Genomic DNA, 19145 nt, shown 5'->3' with positions numbered 1-19145 from the left:
AATAAAATTGGAACATTTTAAGATTGTTTCATATTTCATTAGCATTGTGTTGGGGCGATGGGGACAGGCGGGGCTTGAAAATTCCCCCTTGTCCAAAGTGGGGAATGACAGAAAAAGTTTGAGAACCACTGCTTTAGGGTGTGAGAACTAAAGAAAACTGAATGGAAAGTTCAAAAAAAAATTCTTCACCAGGAAATTATTGAATTATTTGTATTTTTGCTGCCATAGAGGAATCATTTGTCTGCTTTTGTAAAACAGCAGCTTTTACTTCCATTTTTATTTACGGCAATGAGCTTTATTGTTTTCTAACTAAAGGTATTGTGGAGGATTTTCACAAATTTTGTTAAAAACCCGCCCTCTACACTTTAAAAAAAAAACCCGCTCCCGAGAGGGTACACCTATTAAATGTGTGCGAGAGCGTACACAAGCCCATCTCTCCTCGTGCACACTCTGTTTAAAAGTAGCTGTTCTCATAGCTCATACAGGCTTACTGTGTCTGAACGTTCGCCCTAACCCCTAAATCCCTCAGTCACTATATAGAGCGGGGATTATATAGTGGACTCAGTTAACTAACCGTTCGCATAGATGATTACTGCTTTTTTTCATCCCGTTTTTCACGTAACTTCTCCTCCACTGTGCGATGCCTGCACCATCTTTGTTATTAGTCGCCGCTGTCGGGTAACAACAGCCTATGGCGACAGCGAGCCGCTGTGACAGCAAATCCCTAATGCTTTTCGAGGAGAGCTCTCAGCGCAAAGCATTCTGGGATATATCTGCATCTTCTGAGGCCTTTCTTTTCTTCTCATACACTTAGTAGACACTTTTTCTCTTCCAACCCTCGGCCATTTTCAAAAAACCACGCTGAGAAAAGTGAGCTTCAATGACTGTCTGAAACCGTAGCTCACCACTGATATACGCCTGAAAGCACAGAAAAAGATAGCTAACGGGACAAGCAAGTACGCACACATATCACCAGAATGATTGACAATTAGGAGAACCACTTATTTAGATGACCCAAAAGATCATCCTCTATACCTTTTAATGTTTATAATCTGTTTTAGTTTTTTCTTTTTTTTCCCCTGTTTGGCTTCACCTTTTGACTGGAAGTGGCCTGTGTTCACTGCTAAAGTAGTTACTGAAGGGTTGGCTGCATGCAGATATCTAGAGATCGATAGTGAGCCCAATAAATTGATACAGACATCAAAACATAATCTTTGCTATTGAGCAGACAGCAGAGAGAATGAAACCCTCCACTAATTATTAATATCTTTAAGTGCTGTCACACTGTTTCCAAATGTGTAAAAGTAGGGTGTATTTTATTTGTAATTGACTAAAAAGGTACATCCTGGCATTTTAATAAATATTGTTTATGATGATACTTTGTTACATATTTATATTATATTCCTACTGGTGTCAGAAGGAGCCACAACAAATAATCAGCATACCAAGATGATCTTATCTTCATCAGTGAAGACAGAGCATCTGCATAGAGTAGCATAGGAATGCTATTATTACTGCATTGAAAGCTTAATTATCATAATAGGTTTACTTTCCTGTTGTTATAAATCCTCTGCAACAGAATCTAGCAGCAGATTACTGCTCAACTGATCCTGGAACTGACAGAACACATGCTCATTCTTTGTCTTTCCCCAGCCTGAATATGTGGACCGCTGCAGGTACTGCTCAGAGTTTGTCTCTTAATGACTGTGTTGTGCACTGTGGTTTTGATCCCGGTTTAATTTGTAGCTTTGGAACCAGCCTGTAACTAAACAACCCACTGCCTGGGTGTGTCTTAACAGCACGTTTGTTCCTCAGAACTGGCACCCATAAAACACTAGAAAGTTTTGTGCAAACCATGGTTTGGGAAAGCCGTTTTCTTGTGATTTTTGCTTCTGCACAAAATCCTGACTTGTTTGTGTGAGTTTTTGCTTGAACCACTGCTGTGTTGAACTTCACTGCATGATACATTCTTTTATTTTATTTTTTGTTGGGGGGGGTGCATGTTAGGAGCATCAACATACTACATCCTTTTAATCCATAAGTGTACATGTAAGTTAAAGCAAAAGAAGTTCTTTAAAAGAGATTTTTTTAATGATAAACTATTATATAATTAATATAAAATGTTATTTCTGCCTTTTGTTTTATCAGTTCAAGCTTTAATTCTTCAACTGAGAGTTTTTAAAGTTCGACTTGTGCGCATTTCAAGAATGCTTGCACTCGCAGACACAGGATCTGCTGTGCTCACTAATGTGGTGCACAGTGCTGATCTGGAGGTTACACATCCCCTGCACTTTGAACAGAGTATGTGAGGGCAGAATCATGCTGAGAGCAGCTCATCCAATCAGCTACCAGCTTCCTGTTTGCTGTTTAACAGCAGATGTGTGACAGCGACTCATTTAAGGTGGAACTGCTCTACTGGAGGCATTTAGTCCAGCATCGACTTCGTTGACAATTCCTTCTCTGTCTAATTATCTGGGGTTTTTTCTGTATTTCTTACATCCTGTGCAATGTTAAGTTTTTCAAGCATGTTGTATTTTATTGGGTGTTTACATTGATTATATTTTATAACTATAGATTCTTAAAGATGGGAATTTTTACTTCTTTTTTAGCTTTTGTATCATTATTCTTTATTTTACATTGATTCTGACTGAGTTGATATGATTTAGCTATTAGTTTAAGGGTATATCCACAACATTCAGGAACATGCATACTAATTAATAATAATAAAAAAAAATATTTATTTATAAATATATATTTATTTATTTAAAAAAAATACAATAAAAAAAAGAATAAATAAAAGGGCAAAAAATATTATCACCAAAAAATTTGTTTATAAACAGGGTTTTCACGTGTCTGTGTGTGTACCTGTCTAGGACCAATTTCTCCATCAAATTGAGGACCAGTATTTGCAAAGTGAGGACATTTAGCCGGTCTTCACATGCTATTTTGCTAATGGTTAGCTTTAGAGCTAAGGTGTCAGTTGGTTAGGGTTAGGGTGAGGTATGCATTGGTAAAGGGTAGGTTTAGGGTAAGTTTTAGGGTTAGGGCATAGAAAAGGTTGAAAATAACTGAAAATCAATGGGAGTCAACACATGGTCCTCACTAGAGACTGACATTTTGGGGTCATCAAATTACATTATTACTTAATTTGCTTATTTTATAATGCTTTGATCCAGCTTTAAAGGAATAGTACACCCAAAACATGATTAGCCTTCATTTTCTACTCACCCCCATGCTGAACAACACTCTTACTTTTTTGATATCTCAAATGCATCTGGAGATCTGGGAGGCTTCTTGCTGTCTGCTGACATTCAAATAATGGAGGTCTATGGCGCCCGAGGCAGAAAGGTCCATAAAAGTCCACAAAAAACATTTCAATATTCCTCCATACTGCTCGTCCAATGTATTCCAAGTGTCCTGAGTGGGTAGCATCCAGAATTTACTCGAAACGAAGTCATTTAGAATGTTTTTAGAGCATAAACAGTAGTGTATAGGATTTCCTGAAAGCGCGCACCTGCACGATCACAACGCTATGGAAGCCGGCAGACCAAACCAGATGAAAGTGCGCATTCAGCGTCTGCTCTGCCGATAATGCAAGCGTAGAAGAAGAAATGTGCTGTTTACCTGTGCAAAGAAAGAAACAACGAAAGAAAAATGTCTGAGGACTTCAGTGTTGAGGAAGAGCATGAGTTCTTTGCCGAGCTGAATGCGCACTTTCGTCTGGTTTGGTCTGCCGCGGTTTCCGTAGCGTCGTGATCGCGAATGTGCGTGCTTTCAGGAAATCCTATACACTACTGTTTATGCTCTAAAAACATTCTAAATGACTTCGTTTCGAGTAAATTCTGGATGCTACCCACTCAGGACACTTGGAATACATTGGACGAGCAGTATGGAGGAATATTGACACGTTTTTGTGGACTTTTATGGACCTTTCTGTCTCGGGCGCCATAGACCTCCATTATTTGAATGTCAGCAGACAGCAAGAAGCCTCCCAGATCTCCAGATGCATTTGAGATATCAAAAAAGTACTCCAGGGTGTTGTTCAGCATGGGGGTGAGTAGAAAATGAAGGCTAATCATGTTTTGGGTGTACTATTCCTTTAAGAGAACAAAAATCAAAATTTTTGCGTTGTTAAAAAAAAAAATGTTGATATTTGGCAATTTTGTTAAGCCGTTGATTTTTTTGTTTTTGTTTGCACCAATCACAATAGTAGAAATGATTATGCTGCAGGGGTTGATTCTTTTCTCTTTAGTGCTGTATCATAAACTAATCACTTCCCCCTGATCCGCTGCAGCTCTATGTTCCCTTCTGTGTGGCGGCCTGAGCCCATTTCCACCACCTAAAAGGCTGGAGGGAAAAAAGTTAGTGTCTGTAATGTAACAAGACTGTAATTTTAATCAGATTTGAAAATTGTATTTCTTTTTTAATAGGGACTTTATTGCAAATGCAACAAACTGTCATAGAACCAGATATTCTAAGGAAGTAGTTGCTCTGTATCTCATTTAGTTGTAAAGTATTTGGAATTTCATTAGAATATATGCCTGATAACTTTTTTTTTTCCAAAACTGATAGGTAAAAAATAATCTTATAATAAGTGTATTTGTCCTTAATTTGAGCAGGTAAATAAGATGATGAACAATAAAATGAGAATTTATGCCATTGAAATAGGATTATCAGATATTATTACCTTAAAATAAAATGTTTTGGGTTTTTTTTCATTATAAATCATATTTTCCCATCCCATACTTAAAAATACACTTATTTAAAGAAAAATACTGACTGACTTATATTTTGATTATCATAATGATTATCTTGAGTATTATGCACCACTTTACGCCATTTAAATTGGTTATTGATTCGCTGAAACATAGACGGGGCCAAATTGGTTTAAAAATAAAATGTTATTTCAATACCAAATCCAACTAACATTTTTTTTTCTTTAGAATTACAAACTAGAAAGGAAATAAATAACCTTTCTTTTAATCATCCCTTCTGTAAGTTAAATATTTTTAGACTTGGACTGAACTTTATTTATCCTTTGGGATTACTCCTTCAGTGAAATTCTGGTTCCAGTAGCTTTTATAGAGTACAAAGAGTTAAAGCAAGATCCCATTAAAGATAAAAATACAAAAGACAATAATATAAAAGAGTGTCTATAGTACAAAAAAGGTTAAGAAACATAATGTCCTGGAATATGTTTCCTTCAGATATAAAAAATTTCTGCACAGTAAAGAGCTAAGGAAAGAGTACACAGGAGTTGACTTAATTATTGCATTTGCACCGCAGAAATGCACTGACCATATAAATAAGTAGAAATTATACAGACTACACAGAAGTTAGCATGTGTAATTGCAAAGTGGGAAAAGAATATTGCACAAGAGTGACAATAGGTCATGTTTCAGGCATAACATAGCAAGTTATACTATATTACTAGGTAACAAGAAACGCTTTATGAAGAATTTTGGAAAGTAATGTGCTTCAAATTTTAGGCAAACAAGGTTAAGTCAGACTTTGGTTATTAACAGGTAACTCAGCCATTTCACCGGCAGCAATAAATTAATGTATTATTATCTAGTAAAACGGAGTTTATTACTTGGCATATAACAGAAAACCAAACCTAGCAGACAGCAAGCCAATCTTCTTAATTAAACTCTTATTTATATTTAACTTCAGTTCAGTTTTATAATGCTTTATTAATCTGATCACAAGTTACAATTCACTTTGTAAGCTGCAGTCTTCATTGTTATATAGTAATATAATAATTGCATGCAGGTAATTACCTGCATATACACCTTAATTTTGGGGTTTTTTACCAAATAAAGTTTTTCTTGTTACCAAGTAATATCATATTACCATGTTATTACATGGTTATTGGTGAACTTCAAAAGAAAGCATTACCCAATATTCTTCTCTCTCACTCTTTTTTGTATGTATTTTTTGTAAATGTAATCATTAATAAACTACAAATGTAATTAATCGATAAAATCGATTATAGTGTCCAGACTTGGCGCCAACTAAAAAAAATTGAACTTTGTTGTACAAGTGAGAGAAGATGTGAAGAGGTTTGAATCCTTTACCAAGGTGCTAAAGTTGAATACTGTAGATCTGTTTGTGTTGGAGAAGCTGGTGACTGTTAAAGTCCAGTTAAAGTCCCTCTGTGAGTTAGTGGGTTTGTACTTTTATTGACACACATCTTTTAAAATGGGAAAATGGGCTACTTACTTAGCCTATCTGTACAGAAACAGTTTAGCTTTATTGGGAAACCTTCAACTAGATTCATCACATTAATGATAATCAAATACTTTATTTTTTGTTCTATTTTATGTACTACTTTTGAAAAACCCTAAACTGGATGATTGTTTTTTACCCCATCTGATGCAGCCTGACCATTGTGTGAACAGAAAGTCTCGTTTTCCTCGTAGGCTGAACCGTGATGGGTTCTTTGTTTGGGTTTGGCCAGAGGAAACCATCCTAAACCAGATGTTTTCTGTTCATTCAGGCGGCATTGCAGGAGGCATTGAGATCTGCATCACCTTCCCAACGGAGTACGTGAAAACACAGCTGCAGCTCGATGAGAAAGCTAACCCTCCCAGATACAGAGGAATTGGTGAGTTTGCTTTCTTTTAAAACCCTCTTGGTGTAATTCAGTTCGGCAAACGGTAATTAACTTGAAACGTCAAATGATGTCCAAGGTTCAAAAACGTAAATTATTCTGCTTTAAAGCAACTATGCAGAACTTTAGTTCTAGTTTAATTTTTAAATTTATCAAAGTATTTTTTTTAGGTCAATAATCATTTATATTCAATATTAGGCATCTATGATCTGTGCGGGCTGCTCTTCTTAAAAACACACACATGTAACTTGAAAGGATCTGAGAAATCTTTGAATGAGTCATGTGACCCATAGCGCTACTTTATGGTGTTCTGTCAGCACAGCATACCGAGTCAGGCCAGTATACCCTTAGTAATACGTATTACATAGTTTCCTATGTCTCCACTCTCCTTACATCCAAACACGCTGTTTTATTTCGTGATTTAGTCCGATTTTTGTCATAGTTTGTGTATAAAACAACAAAAAAATCAATCACAGGGTTCGTTACACACAGAGAGAGGGCCGGCTTTTCTTAAATCATACTGGCTTCATCTCTTACTGTCTGGCCGAAGAACCTACCTGTGACAGTAAATAACTAAAGGAGCTCAAGGAGTAATACAATGTTAACTACCTACATGATGCATGCAGTATTCATAGCCCATCCTTGTCATGCACATCTTTGTGATGGTTGGCATGTGGTGTAATTTTATATATCTTCAAACTGTAAAATCTTTGCATCAAACTAAAGTACAATAAACTAAAATGCTTTCTTTAAACCAAACTACAATGCTCCTCTTTTGCTTAGCGAATTTATGTTAGAATATTTTGCAAAAATATGTTGCAATGCATGATGAGGTTTTGCATCTAAAGGCTAACGCTTCCATCTTACATGCATTGTTGCCGGGTTGGGATGTTTCCCAATCTGGTAGTTTAGGATGGCCGTCTATGGGTAAAAAATGTTTTTCTTTAGATTTATGGCCTTAAAGATCATAAGACTTTGGTTCAACTTAAGCGAGATTTCGTATATCCAGGCGGTTTCTAAACAATTTTTTGGCTGGAAAACGTGAGTCAGTGACATCTGGCAGATCTGGTAGATCCATCTGGTAGATGGAAAAATGCCAGGGGCCGAAAATCGTTCCCAGTCGGAGCCTGGTTACACACATTAGGTTCTAAAACAAACATTGCATGTCCGTTTGATGAGGATCTTATTAAAGAATGATCAGCATTTTTTCACAGAGAATTTAGTGGCTAAAGTTATCTTAGTGCTGTTTTAATTATTTAAAACTAGAGTTGCACTGTTCCACATTTTTCCACTTCTATACTAAGTTCTGATTGAATCTGGATACCTGCACCTTTCAGATCCTCATACTTTTCTGATACCAGAGCTGTTTGCTTTAATATGATCAATACTGCTGATTTATTTCTGCCACTAACCAGAGGTTAGCATTAGCATTAGGCAAACTGGCTACAGGTAAAATATTTCCAATGGACAGATTTTTTTTATATATATATATATTTGGAGTGAAACTAGATAATTGGTAACGAATCTTCTTATTTTGATAATTAACCCAAAATGTGGAATACATGCATCAGCACTATTAGCAAGAAAACAGTCCCACAGGATAATACTGCCAACACCCTAATTTAAGTTTGGTTTTTCAGGTTTATTCTTCAGAGCTGTCAGAAAAAGAATAAAAAAAAATAAAATGTAGATTGGAAACTACTTTTTAAAATAATATATGAGATGTGGGGCAAGAAATCTAAATTTATTCTTTATAAAATGGTTTCAATCTGAGAATTAAGGCTGTAGTTTTTATTAAAAGTCACAACTGAAGAGTATTGGAGTATTTTGTCAGAATTAAATCAGATATTTGCATGGAGTATGCTATGTGTTTAACCTAAAGTACCTCCTGTTATCACAGGTTAAAGCACAAGCAAACAGGTTTTGACGTAGCAGGGAGGAGGTTTCTGTCTTTTGAACTTTGGCTGAGATCTTGACCCTTAGTCAAGATAAACCTGAAAGCAGAGCTACCGTTTGATTAATATTTATCTGCTTTGATCCTTTTATGAATTAAATCCTGTCCATGTTTCAGTGTTTTTCTCCTTTTCTGACGCCCAACAGTTGACTGCGTGAAGCAGACAGTGAACGGCCATGGGGTGAAGGGGCTCTACAGAGGCCTGAGCTCGCTGCTCTACGGCTCCATACCCAAAGCAGCAGTCCGGTACGGCGGCCTCACCACTAAACACATACCAGCTTTTATCTAATGTGGAGGAAAATTAAAAAAAATGGTTCTAGGGATATTTTATTTATCTTCCTATTTTCATTTACAGTGATTTTTACATAAATCATCTTTTTATTTTGTCGTTTTCTCCCAGTCACTAATTTTCACAGCTCACACACAATAAATACTGATTTGTTATAAAGCCTAAAGCTTAATATTGATCCATGATATAGTGAACTATATATTTTTTAAGTTCTGGCAGATTTTCAGAATGGCAAGTTGTTTAATTGCAAAAAAAAAGGAAAAAACGAAACAAATAAAACATCTTAACTGAGATTATTGCTTAACAACATCTGAGGAAAAACTGTTTTAAAATGACGTAGAAATCACTGAGTTTTTCTCTGTGATTTTCTTTGTCTGCTTGATCTTTGCAGGTTTGGGATGTTTGAGTTCCTCAGTAATAAAATGCGAGATGAAAGCGGTAAACTCGACAGCAGGCGAGGGTTCCTCTGCGGTCTGGGAGCCGGAGTGGCGGAGGCGGTGTTTGTAGTCTGTCCGATGGAGACCGTTAAGGTGAGGAAAGATAATATTTCTAAATGAATATGTGTATGCTATATGGGAATGTTTAAATTGTAAATCTTAGGAGAAAAATAATCCAACTGGAGGAGTAAACCTTTAGATAAATTTTTACATACTTAGAAGAAAATGCTTATATTTATCTGTCCGGTCAGCAATGAATAACCAATGGGTCACTATTTATAACTAAAACTAATACTTTTAAAGTGATTTGATGAATTTAGCGTTAATCAGTAAAAAAATAAAAACAATACTTTTCATTGTGATCACTGAGTCTGGGAGCGGCCATTTTTGCCCAAATATAGTAACCCCTCTCTGACATCTTCCAGCAGTGACGTCACGGTGCGGTAAGCCTAGCGCCATTCTCCTCACTTTACAAGCAAAACCAACGGGAACTACTAGACACATCTGCAATCAACAACAATTATTGAAGATTTCCAGAGGACTTCACCATTGAAATTCACCAGAGCTGTAGTGAAACTGACAATGCCCACGTGCATGGCAGTTGGATGTTTTAATATATCAAGTAAAAGTGGAAAAAAATTAGTTATTTCACCTTTGCTATTCCTGATCCTCCACGGACGGGTTTACGTTGGCTTCCCAACTTAAAGAGGGAGGATTTGCCATCGAACTTCTGGCCAGAGGAAAAAAACACGTAATATGTAGCCAACATTTGGAAGAAGAATGTTTTCAAGATGACTTGGATAGTAGCGCGTTGATACAAACACCTGATACAGCACTGGGACTTGATCAACAGCCGATACCGCACCGTGACGTCACAAACCAGTAGGTGGCAGTAGTGTTCTTTGACAAACATGGATGCCTCCAGTAAAGCACATTCAAATGAAAATTACTCTTAATTAAAAACAACAGTTTGTAATAATTTCATCTTTAAAGTACTTTCAGAAGTTGGAATTCTGAATATGATCGGACTTTTCCTCTAGATTTGAATAAAAAAAAAACTGTCCATTTTTCTATCATTAAAGGCATATATTTATATTATTAAAACACTGACATTGTGGCTTGTTTTGCTTGTTCTGGGGATCCCATATGAGACGTTCATGATGAATCTGCTCCAGGACAAGTCCTTCCTAAAAACATCTTAAAAATGTATCCAATAAACCTTAAGGTGGATTCAGATTGAGTGCTTTGTCCGCTGTGATTTCCACACTTATGGCCTCAAAATTCTGCCAAAAGTCCACACACACTCTAAATAGTGATGGTTATAAAGCCTTAAGAGCGGGTTATCCTCCCGCAGCAGTGTGTCGCAGTGAGCTTATGGCAGACACTTTTGATTTACACTCAATATTGAAGCGTGGTCTGCGCTATGTTATTCCACGCCACAACGCAAGAGGGACCAAGAACTAGCTCTGGGTCTAGATACGGCTGAGGCGGTGAGGAAGTGGGGGCAAGTTTGTATGACAATGGAGGGACATGAGGGCGAAAAACAGCGGGGATCCAGGTGGAAAAAGGGTCCCAGCGTTCTCGCTCACCTCGCTCTTCTAGCTGGTCCAACTTCACGACTCGTTTTCCACAATGGCGGTCATTCAAACGAGACAAGCCTGTAAGGTACCAAACAGGAAATACTGTACGTATAGAGTAGAGCGGATGTAGATTTGACCAATCAGAGGCCTCCTGTCTGCGGTCACCTACAATTTTGGAGAGGTGCAGCAGAGTGTCTGCAGGAGGGGCGGGGCATATCTGTGTTCACTGTGACACTGTGAGCATAAACCAGCCGGATCTGTGATAACGCTCCCTGGTGCATTTAGGGTGCAGCAGCCTGTTTCTGAAGGAGCTCTCAGTTCAGCATCAGCTTCATGCATGGGGTGGTAGTCAGTATCCAACAGAGATGTTATTTTAGTTAGGATTCTTTGTTTCCCACCTCCTGCACTGAGTCCAGAGGGCATCCGATCACAGATCTGGCCTTCCTCAGCTACAGATAAGCCACTTCTCCATCAGACAGGTCCATAGAAGATGGCTGATGCCACACTCTTTTTAGTGCCCCCTGCACTCCAAAAGACCTCAGTCTCCTCAGCAGGAAGAGTCTGCTCTGACCCTTCTTGTAGAGAGCCTCAGCGTTGTGAGTCCAGTCCAGTTTGTTGTTGAGGTGAACACCCAGGTACTTATAACTTGTATATGGTGACTGCTGAACCCGAAGGAGGTGATCACATTTTCTGCTGCTGCTGCACCTCCCTGCTCTGTCCCTGCTTTGCTGTGTCCTTCTCATCATATCACTCAAATTCAAACAATGGATCTGTTCAGCTGGTCTCTCAATGAAATTGATCAAAATTTCTCAACTGAAAGACAAGGAAAATGGGACTGTCCTGCTGGAGCATAATTTGTGGGATGCACCATGGACGCATGGAAGACTTGGAGGAGGACTTGGAAGACATATGGGTTTTCGGATTTATGATACTGAGATTTTGGATTTGGAGTAAACCTAATGTATCTACAATTACAGAGGATGTCAATGGCAATTTGGGTGTTGATCAGGCTGCTGGCAGCAGTTAAAACGCTCAAAACGCAAGCTGGCTGTGGTGGTTAAACTCAAAGGTGAAATGGGATAATATCTCGGATGTACACGCTCACCTTAAGGCGAAAAAGCCCAACAAATTCGGAATATTGGATTCGCCATGTGGAGCCCAGCGACAAAAGACTTCAAGGCTGACAGAAGATTCTGTGCATCTTGCTCTCAAAACAAAAAAGTGTATTTTGTGTTTCGGCCTCCCCGTTATCAACACTGCCCAGGATGTTATGGCGGAAGGGCCCAGAACTGCTATCCCCAGAATAGTATGGATCCCCAGGATACTCCTCCACCACCACCACCACCAGCGGACATGTGCTAATGTGTTCAGAACTATAGCGCCAGTTGATAAACTTCCGTCTTATCAAGGACAATGGCCTCTGGAGAGCGTTCATGGACAGATTGAACGCACTCACCCATACACACAGATTGATGCTCAAATACCAGATTGACTCACAGGTTACTCCGGCCTCAAAGGTTTCCCTTCTGCTGAAATGTTTGTATCCTGTTATATGTGCTTTTCTTGTGCTGAGATGTTTTTTTTTTGGTATCTCAAACTGTACCCTGTCTAGGATAAAGTGTTAAATGTCCTTTTTTTTCCCCTCACTCTCCATCCCCAATGTGGCTCCTCTCTTGCCACAGAGATAAAGGCAGCCCTGTAAGGGAACCGCCTCATTTCAGGGCCCCTGGCAGCTGAAAGAATGCGGCAAACAGCAGCGTTCTGTGGCACGCAGGGCCTCAGTCAATCATTCCCCTGTCCACCCCCCCCCCAGTGTATGTGATGTATGTGATGAACGGTTTGTAATGAAACTGAAATCTTTATTAAAGACAGTGATTAATTGATTGGTTGATTGATTATAAGAGTGAACTATCTCAATGTCTGTTCCCTGAATGATCACTGGGGTCAGTTTGGTGGATTTGCTTCTGCGTAAGTCCACCACTAGCTCCTTGGTTTTCCCTGCATTAATGGAGGTGGTTTTATTGGCACCAGTCTACAAAGTCCTTGGTTTAATGTCTGTACTCTGTGTTGTCCCCACCTGTGATGAAGCCAACTATGGCAGAAGTTTGCAGCCCTGGTGCCGTATAGTTTAATGCCGATTATAGTGCCGATTAATTTATCTCTGATTCTGTTTCTTTTTAGGTTAAATTCATCCACGATCAAACATCAGCCAACCCAAAGTATAGAGGATTTTTTCATGGGGTCAGAGAGATCATAAGATCTGAAGGTGAGGATGGTTTTGTTTATATTATACTGCCCCCTACTGGTTCACTGCCTCTATATGCTTCTGGCTCAAGTAGTCAATTAGCAGCTCAGCTTCTTTTCTGGGACTCTTAAATGTAATTTAACACATAATGTCCCTATTTTACTTAGATGATTAATTGTTTTTGTCTGATGCTTGTTTAGGACTGAAGGGGACCTATCAGGGTCTGACTGCCACTGTCCTCAAACAGGGCTCCAATCAGGCCATCCGCTTCTACGTCATGACCTCACTGAGGAACTGGTACAAAGGTAGGAAAACAAACTCTGTATTGGAATTAATTTAATAATGCAGCTCTATTAAGAGGTTTCTTGTTCTATTTTAAGGTGATGATGCCAACAAAACCATGAACCCCTTGATAACCGGGCTGTTTGGAGCTATTGCTGGTGCCGCCAGCGTCTTTGGAAACACTCCGCTGGATGTGATTAAGACCAGGATGCAGGTTAGCTGCATGAAATTTTTGTTCCTTCTCCGTCAACTCAGCCGGGAGCTTTTAGTGACCTCTGCTTTTTATCCACAGGGACTTGAAGCCCACAAGTACAAGAGCACACTGGACTGTGCCATAAAGATCATGAAGCATGAAGGCCCTAAGGCGTAAGTACATGTCGATAGGGTTCACCCCTATAACCGTTGGTTGAAAAACGGGTTTTCCACTTCAAATCTTTTGGGGAGATGTCTCCAGCAGCTTTAACGTTCTAGAGCAGAGGTTAACCGGTTAACAGGGGGTCTGTGAGACCTATTGGGTCCATGGAGGTACTGCATGGGGGTCATGAATGTTTTGTTTGATTAGACCTTTTTTTTTTTTTTTTTTTTTTTTATTCCCCCTGCAATCATTTTCCATTAATTGAAATTTCTTTAAATCCAGGTTAAAGGAATAGTACACCCAAAACATGATTAGCCTTCATTTTCTACTCACCCCCATGCTGAACAACACTCTGGAGTACTTTTTTGATATCTCAAATGCATCTGGAGATCTGGGAGGCTTCTTGCTGTCTGCTGACATTCAAATAATGGAGGTACCCAGCACCTGAGGCAGAAAGGTCCATAAAAGTCCACAAAAAACGTTTCAGTATTCCTCCATACTGCTCGTCCAATGTATTCCAAGTGTCCTGAGTGGGTAGCGTCCAGAATTTACTCGAAACGAAGTCATTTAGAATGTTTTTAGAGCATAAACAGTAGTGTATAGATTTCCTGAAAGCGCGTTCACGACGCTACGGAAACCGCGGCAGACCAAACCAGATGAAAGTGCGCATTCAGCTCAGCAAAGAACTCATGCTCTTCCTCAACACTGAAGTCCTCAGACATTTTTCTTTCGTTGTTTCTTTCTTTGCACAGGTAAACAGCACATTTCTTCTTCTACGCTTGCATTATCGGCAGAGCAGACGCTGAATGCGCACTTTCATCTGGTTTGGGCTGCCGGCTTCCGTAGCGTCGTGAACGCGCAGGTGCGCGCTTTCAGGAAATCCTATACACTACTGTTTATGCTCTAAAAACATTCTAAATGACTTCGTTTCGAGTAAATTAGGGATGCTACCCACTCAGGACACTTGGAATATATTGGACGAGCAGTATGGAGGAATATTGACACGTTTTTTGTGGACTTTTATGGACCTTTCTGCCTCGGGCGCCATAGACCTCCATTATTTGAATGTCAGCAGACAGCAAGAAGCCTCCCAGATCTCCAGATGCATTTGAGATATCAAAAAAGTACTCCAGGGTGTTGTTCAGCATGGGGGTGAGTAGAAAATGAAGGCTAATCATGTTTTGGGTGTACTATTCCTTTAACATGAATTCAACACACTGTAGTAAACAGATAAATGGAGGCAGAAGATGTCTTTCAGTCATCAATGCTCACATTCAGCGACACACAGGAGCTCTTTTAAGCTGGGCACCGTTTCATTCACAACACCTGTCCCATCAACCAGGAATCAGATTCAGAAATACTTTAATAATCTCAGGGAGAAATTACTTTCATTACATTACTCCATCTATAATAGAGTAACTAAAGGACCAGTTTGATATGAAACAATTTCATACAATATATATATATATAATTAGGGGATCCCGCTTCATCTCGCTATCAGTTTTGAGGTCCTTGGCCTGGAAAACATTGAAGACCCTTGATCTTGAGACAGAAATTTCTCAAGCTCAGTCATGTGGCATAGAGAAGGAATGTGATCATTAATAGTCCAATAATCGAATAATTCAATTCAATTCAGTTTATTTCTATGGCGCCAATTTACAACATGTAATCTCAAGGCACTTTACAGTTCACCAGACCATCCAGTTAGATTGATTCAAAGTTTTCTATCTAAGGAAAACCAGTTGATTGCATCGACTCATTGACTTAAAGGCAATCCCTCACAATAAGCATGCTTTTAGCGACAGTGGAGAGGAAAATCTCCCTTTTAACAGGAAGAAATCTATAGCAGAACCAGGCTAATTGTGAGCTGCCATCTACCGAACAATTAATCCGATAAATCACCATTAATCGGATTAATTGTTTCAGCCCTAGTGTTTTCCACACCTCTTCCTGCAATTTGTGCACCTTTCAACACTAAACAAGGTTTAAATGGAAGCTCCTAGCTGTCTTGTCAGTCTGAATCATGTCTTCAAGTAACATAGTCCTCTCTGCACAACCAGGTTCTACAAAGGCACCATTCCTCGTATGGGTCGGGTGTGTTTGGATGTCGCCATAGTCTTCATCATCTATGAGGAAGTCGTGAAGGTCTTGAACGTGGTGTGGAAGACGGACTAAGCCGGACGCCCCCGGTGCTACACTACCTGCAGTGTTTGGACAGCTACTAAATCCTGTCGTCTTAAATCCTGGTTTCTAATGTCTACCTCCAAGTATCTTCAGACGGAAAAAAAAAAGAAAACTGGTTTGTTTAATACTTGTGTAATGTACAGTGCAGCAGCAGTGCTAGCATTACCTGCTTAACAGCTGTTAAAGTTGCGGAGCTGTCGCTCACAGTGGCTCTTTTTTCTTTTTCCCCTCCATTAAATCTTCCTTCAGAGCTCAGGGAAAAGAAACGGAGCGTTTAGTGAGATCTGCTCCTCTGTCAGCTCAGACTAATGCTGTATGCACTTAAAACAAACCCCTTTACAATGTGATTTAAACACTAGATGAAAAAAAAAGTATACTTGAAAAACAAAGATTTTAAAGCCCTTATTTTTAGATGTAATTAACAGAATTGTATTAATTTGGTAACAAATGCAATAAATAATATTCAGATCTACTATGCTGCTGAGAGAGAAATAAATTAATAACTAAATGCCTTAATTCTAGAAAGCTAATAGATATATAGATTTTGTTAGCTGTAATATAATTAGATTGTTGTATGAAAACTTTAAATGCACACATCCTTTAAGGATGAGTTTAAGTAGGGAGGGAGGGTTTCCCTTTCATTTGCAAAGATCTTCTATTCTCATGTATCGATGCCCTGCTAAGTGCCTGTTTTCTATGATTCACTTTGAGCTAAAGGAGGAGAGGAAAGACTAATCCGTCACTACAGATGTACTCTGTTTAAAACGCTGCTGTTAATCCCCCCGCAGTGCCTATAGTAGTCCTAAACCAATGATAGCTTCTCACCTCATCTGTATCCATGTCTCTTTATATTCCTTTTGGCTTTGGAATTGTAAACTTTTCTTTTAAAGTGCTTCAGATGGACAGATGGTGCCTTTCAGCTCATTTCATTCTAGCTTTTAATTCCAGATATTTAATTCCTGACCATTTAAAGTTGATTGCCTTTACTTTTTTACACCAACCTAATGTGCCAACTACGAGTTCTATGTTTTAAACGTAGAGCTTGCAGCCTGTGAGACTGGCTTGTTTACATGCAGTGTTAATACTTCTGTGGCTTATTGCAGTCTCTCTGTTCAGCACACTATGTTTAATGTGAATAATATTTATCTTTCATATTGATCTTTTAACTCTGAACCTTCATCACAACTGTTTAAATGGATGTGAAGTTATTAGATTAACAATGAAAATGTTCACAGGCCATAGGAGCTCGTATTGTGCCTCAGTCTCATTAGTTCCCCATGCATGTACACAAATAAACATCAGTCAGATTTACTGTGTTTTTGTCCTGTTCTTGTTCATACTGATGATGGGTTTTTTATTGCATATATATATAGATGTTTTTTATGATTTTCAATTCACCGAAAGACTCTTCCATATTGAATAATAAGAGTGAATATTGGTAAAAAGTAACTGATCTGTTTTTATCTACATTTCAATAGAAAATAGGATGTAAAAAACGATGTATAACTTTTTTTCAATAATCAAATCCAAACGTCCATTAGCATTTCAACAATCAGTGTTTACTGGTACATAAAATAGCTTTTACTTCCTTTACAAATCATGTATCTGTTGAGAGTTTGAAATCAAGCATTTCTCCAAAATATTAATTACACTTCATTTCAAACGTTGTAAAATGTTGGTTTTGTTGAATAGAGTATTACTTTTAAAAGTAGATCTGACAGAAATATGAATTTAGCTGATAAATGTACCTCTTCTTCTTCATGTAATGTTTTATGGTGATTGGCAAACTGGTTAAAGTGCATCACCGCCACCAACTGATAAGGAGTGAAATGAGGAAGCAGGAAACAACTCACCCCCAGAAAAAAATAAATAATAGTTTTCCGTACTGTATGTTTTAACCCAACATAATGAAATATATAATCCAATTCGTCCTCATAATTACTAATCTGTCTGCATGCTTATGTCACAGCCGGTTTCTGATGGTCCTACTTGTTTTCCCATCATACTTTCAACAGTTTCCCAGTTTAAATCTTTCACTTCAAGGTATTTTTCTGCAGCTTTCACTGTTATTAAGGTTTTTTGGGGGTTTTTTTTTAAGTCGTCTGAGGATTACAATTGATTACCCCACCATAAAAATTACAAAATCCTTTTTTTCTTTTTACTTTTTATAACTTTTTCAATTCTGCATAAAACGCACAAAAAGAAAAGTGAAAAGAGAAGGGCAACAAAAGTACGACAATGGTATACCAGAGTCCATGTTTAGGGGATGTGGGGGTCGCACAGTTCTTATATAGATTTGTCTGGCGTTCCAGTCTTATGTAGGGGAAGTTCTTTCTGATTTGTGTAATTAAACCAAGTTGTTTCAGGTATTGGACTTGATCCTTAGATAGTAGGTCATTTTCTCCATTGTGAAGATTTCCTCTACTATTGATATCCATTGTGTCAGGTGTGGAGGGTCACTTTTTAACCATTTGCTGGTAATCGCCTTTTTAGATACCACTATCAAGGTTTTAAGAAGATGTCTTTCCTGTGTATCTCTTATCACTCCAGCCAGCCCAAGTACACAATATGTGGGTCTTTGGGTATCTTGTATCCTATTATTTCTTCTTTAGCCTGAAAAACTTCATCCCAGTAGGTTTGTATTTTTGTACATTGCCAAAATATGAGTGACTCGCATTATTCTGTCCATATTGCCATGAATGTGGGATAATTTATTTTGTAATTGAATATTTATAAACTAGTGTATAAATTTTTTCCAGCCAAATTCCCTCCAGCCTCTAGAGCTTGTGGAGGACTGCTGTGTTTTGCACACTGAAAGCCAGTCAGTCTTTGACAGTTTCACTTTTAGCACTGTTTTCCATTTGGACTTAATATAGAGTGAGTCATTTCCATTTCTTTTTTGTAAGCTTTTATATAGCTTAGAGACAAGTTTTGTTGGGGGTTTTGTGTATGCATCCACAAAGAATTAAATCAACTAATTTCCTTCTGGTGATAATTCTTTCTCAACTTCATTAGTATCAGATATGGCAAAAGTACTCACTTTCCGTACGTGAGTAAAAGTACAGATACTTGTGTTAAAAAATACTCTGGTAAAAGTGGAAGTACTGATTAAACTTATTTACTCAAGTAAAAGTAACAAAGTACAGGCTTGTAAATTTACTTAAAGTATAAAAGTCAAAGTAGAAACCCCTTTTTTCATGCCGTTG

The 19145-nt window shown here is 38.3% G+C and overlaps 1 protein-coding gene across 2 annotated transcripts in view; it reads left to right on the top strand.

Moving 5' to 3' along the window:
• Nucleotides 1-17250, top strand: part of slc25a1b (slc25a1 solute carrier family 25 member 1b) — a 30776-nt gene extending 13526 nt beyond the window's left edge. The window contains exons 1-9 of one of the 2 annotated variants that reach the window (XM_038273102.1): nt 1646-1676; nt 6500-6607; nt 8714-8813; nt 9248-9386; nt 13055-13139; nt 13319-13423; nt 13499-13614; nt 13693-13766; nt 15816-17250. In XM_038273102.1, coding sequence (XP_038129030.1) covers nt 1661-1676; nt 6500-6607; nt 8714-8813; nt 9248-9386; nt 13055-13139; nt 13319-13423; nt 13499-13614; nt 13693-13766; nt 15816-15930 — 858 coding nt within the window. In that variant the 5' untranslated portion in view covers nt 1646-1660 and the 3' untranslated portion in view covers nt 15931-17250. Of the gene's footprint in view, nt 1-1645; nt 1677-6499; nt 6608-8713; nt 8814-9247; nt 9387-13054; nt 13140-13318; nt 13424-13498; nt 13615-13692; nt 13767-15815 lie in introns of those variants that run through there. The other variant, XM_038273101.1, reaches the window with a different exon arrangement.
• The last annotated feature ends 1895 nt before the right edge of the window (nt 17251-19145 follow it).

Source organism: Cyprinodon tularosa, unplaced genomic scaffold (assembly GCF_016077235.1).
Source record: "Cyprinodon tularosa strain WSP-4 unplaced genomic scaffold, ASM1607723v1 ctg857, whole genome shotgun sequence".
Lineage (NCBI taxonomy): Eukaryota > Metazoa > Chordata > Actinopteri > Cyprinodontiformes > Cyprinodontidae > Cyprinodon > Cyprinodon tularosa.
The sequence above is the reverse complement of the archived record's forward strand: the minus strand, read 5'-3'. Positions and strand labels throughout refer to the sequence as shown.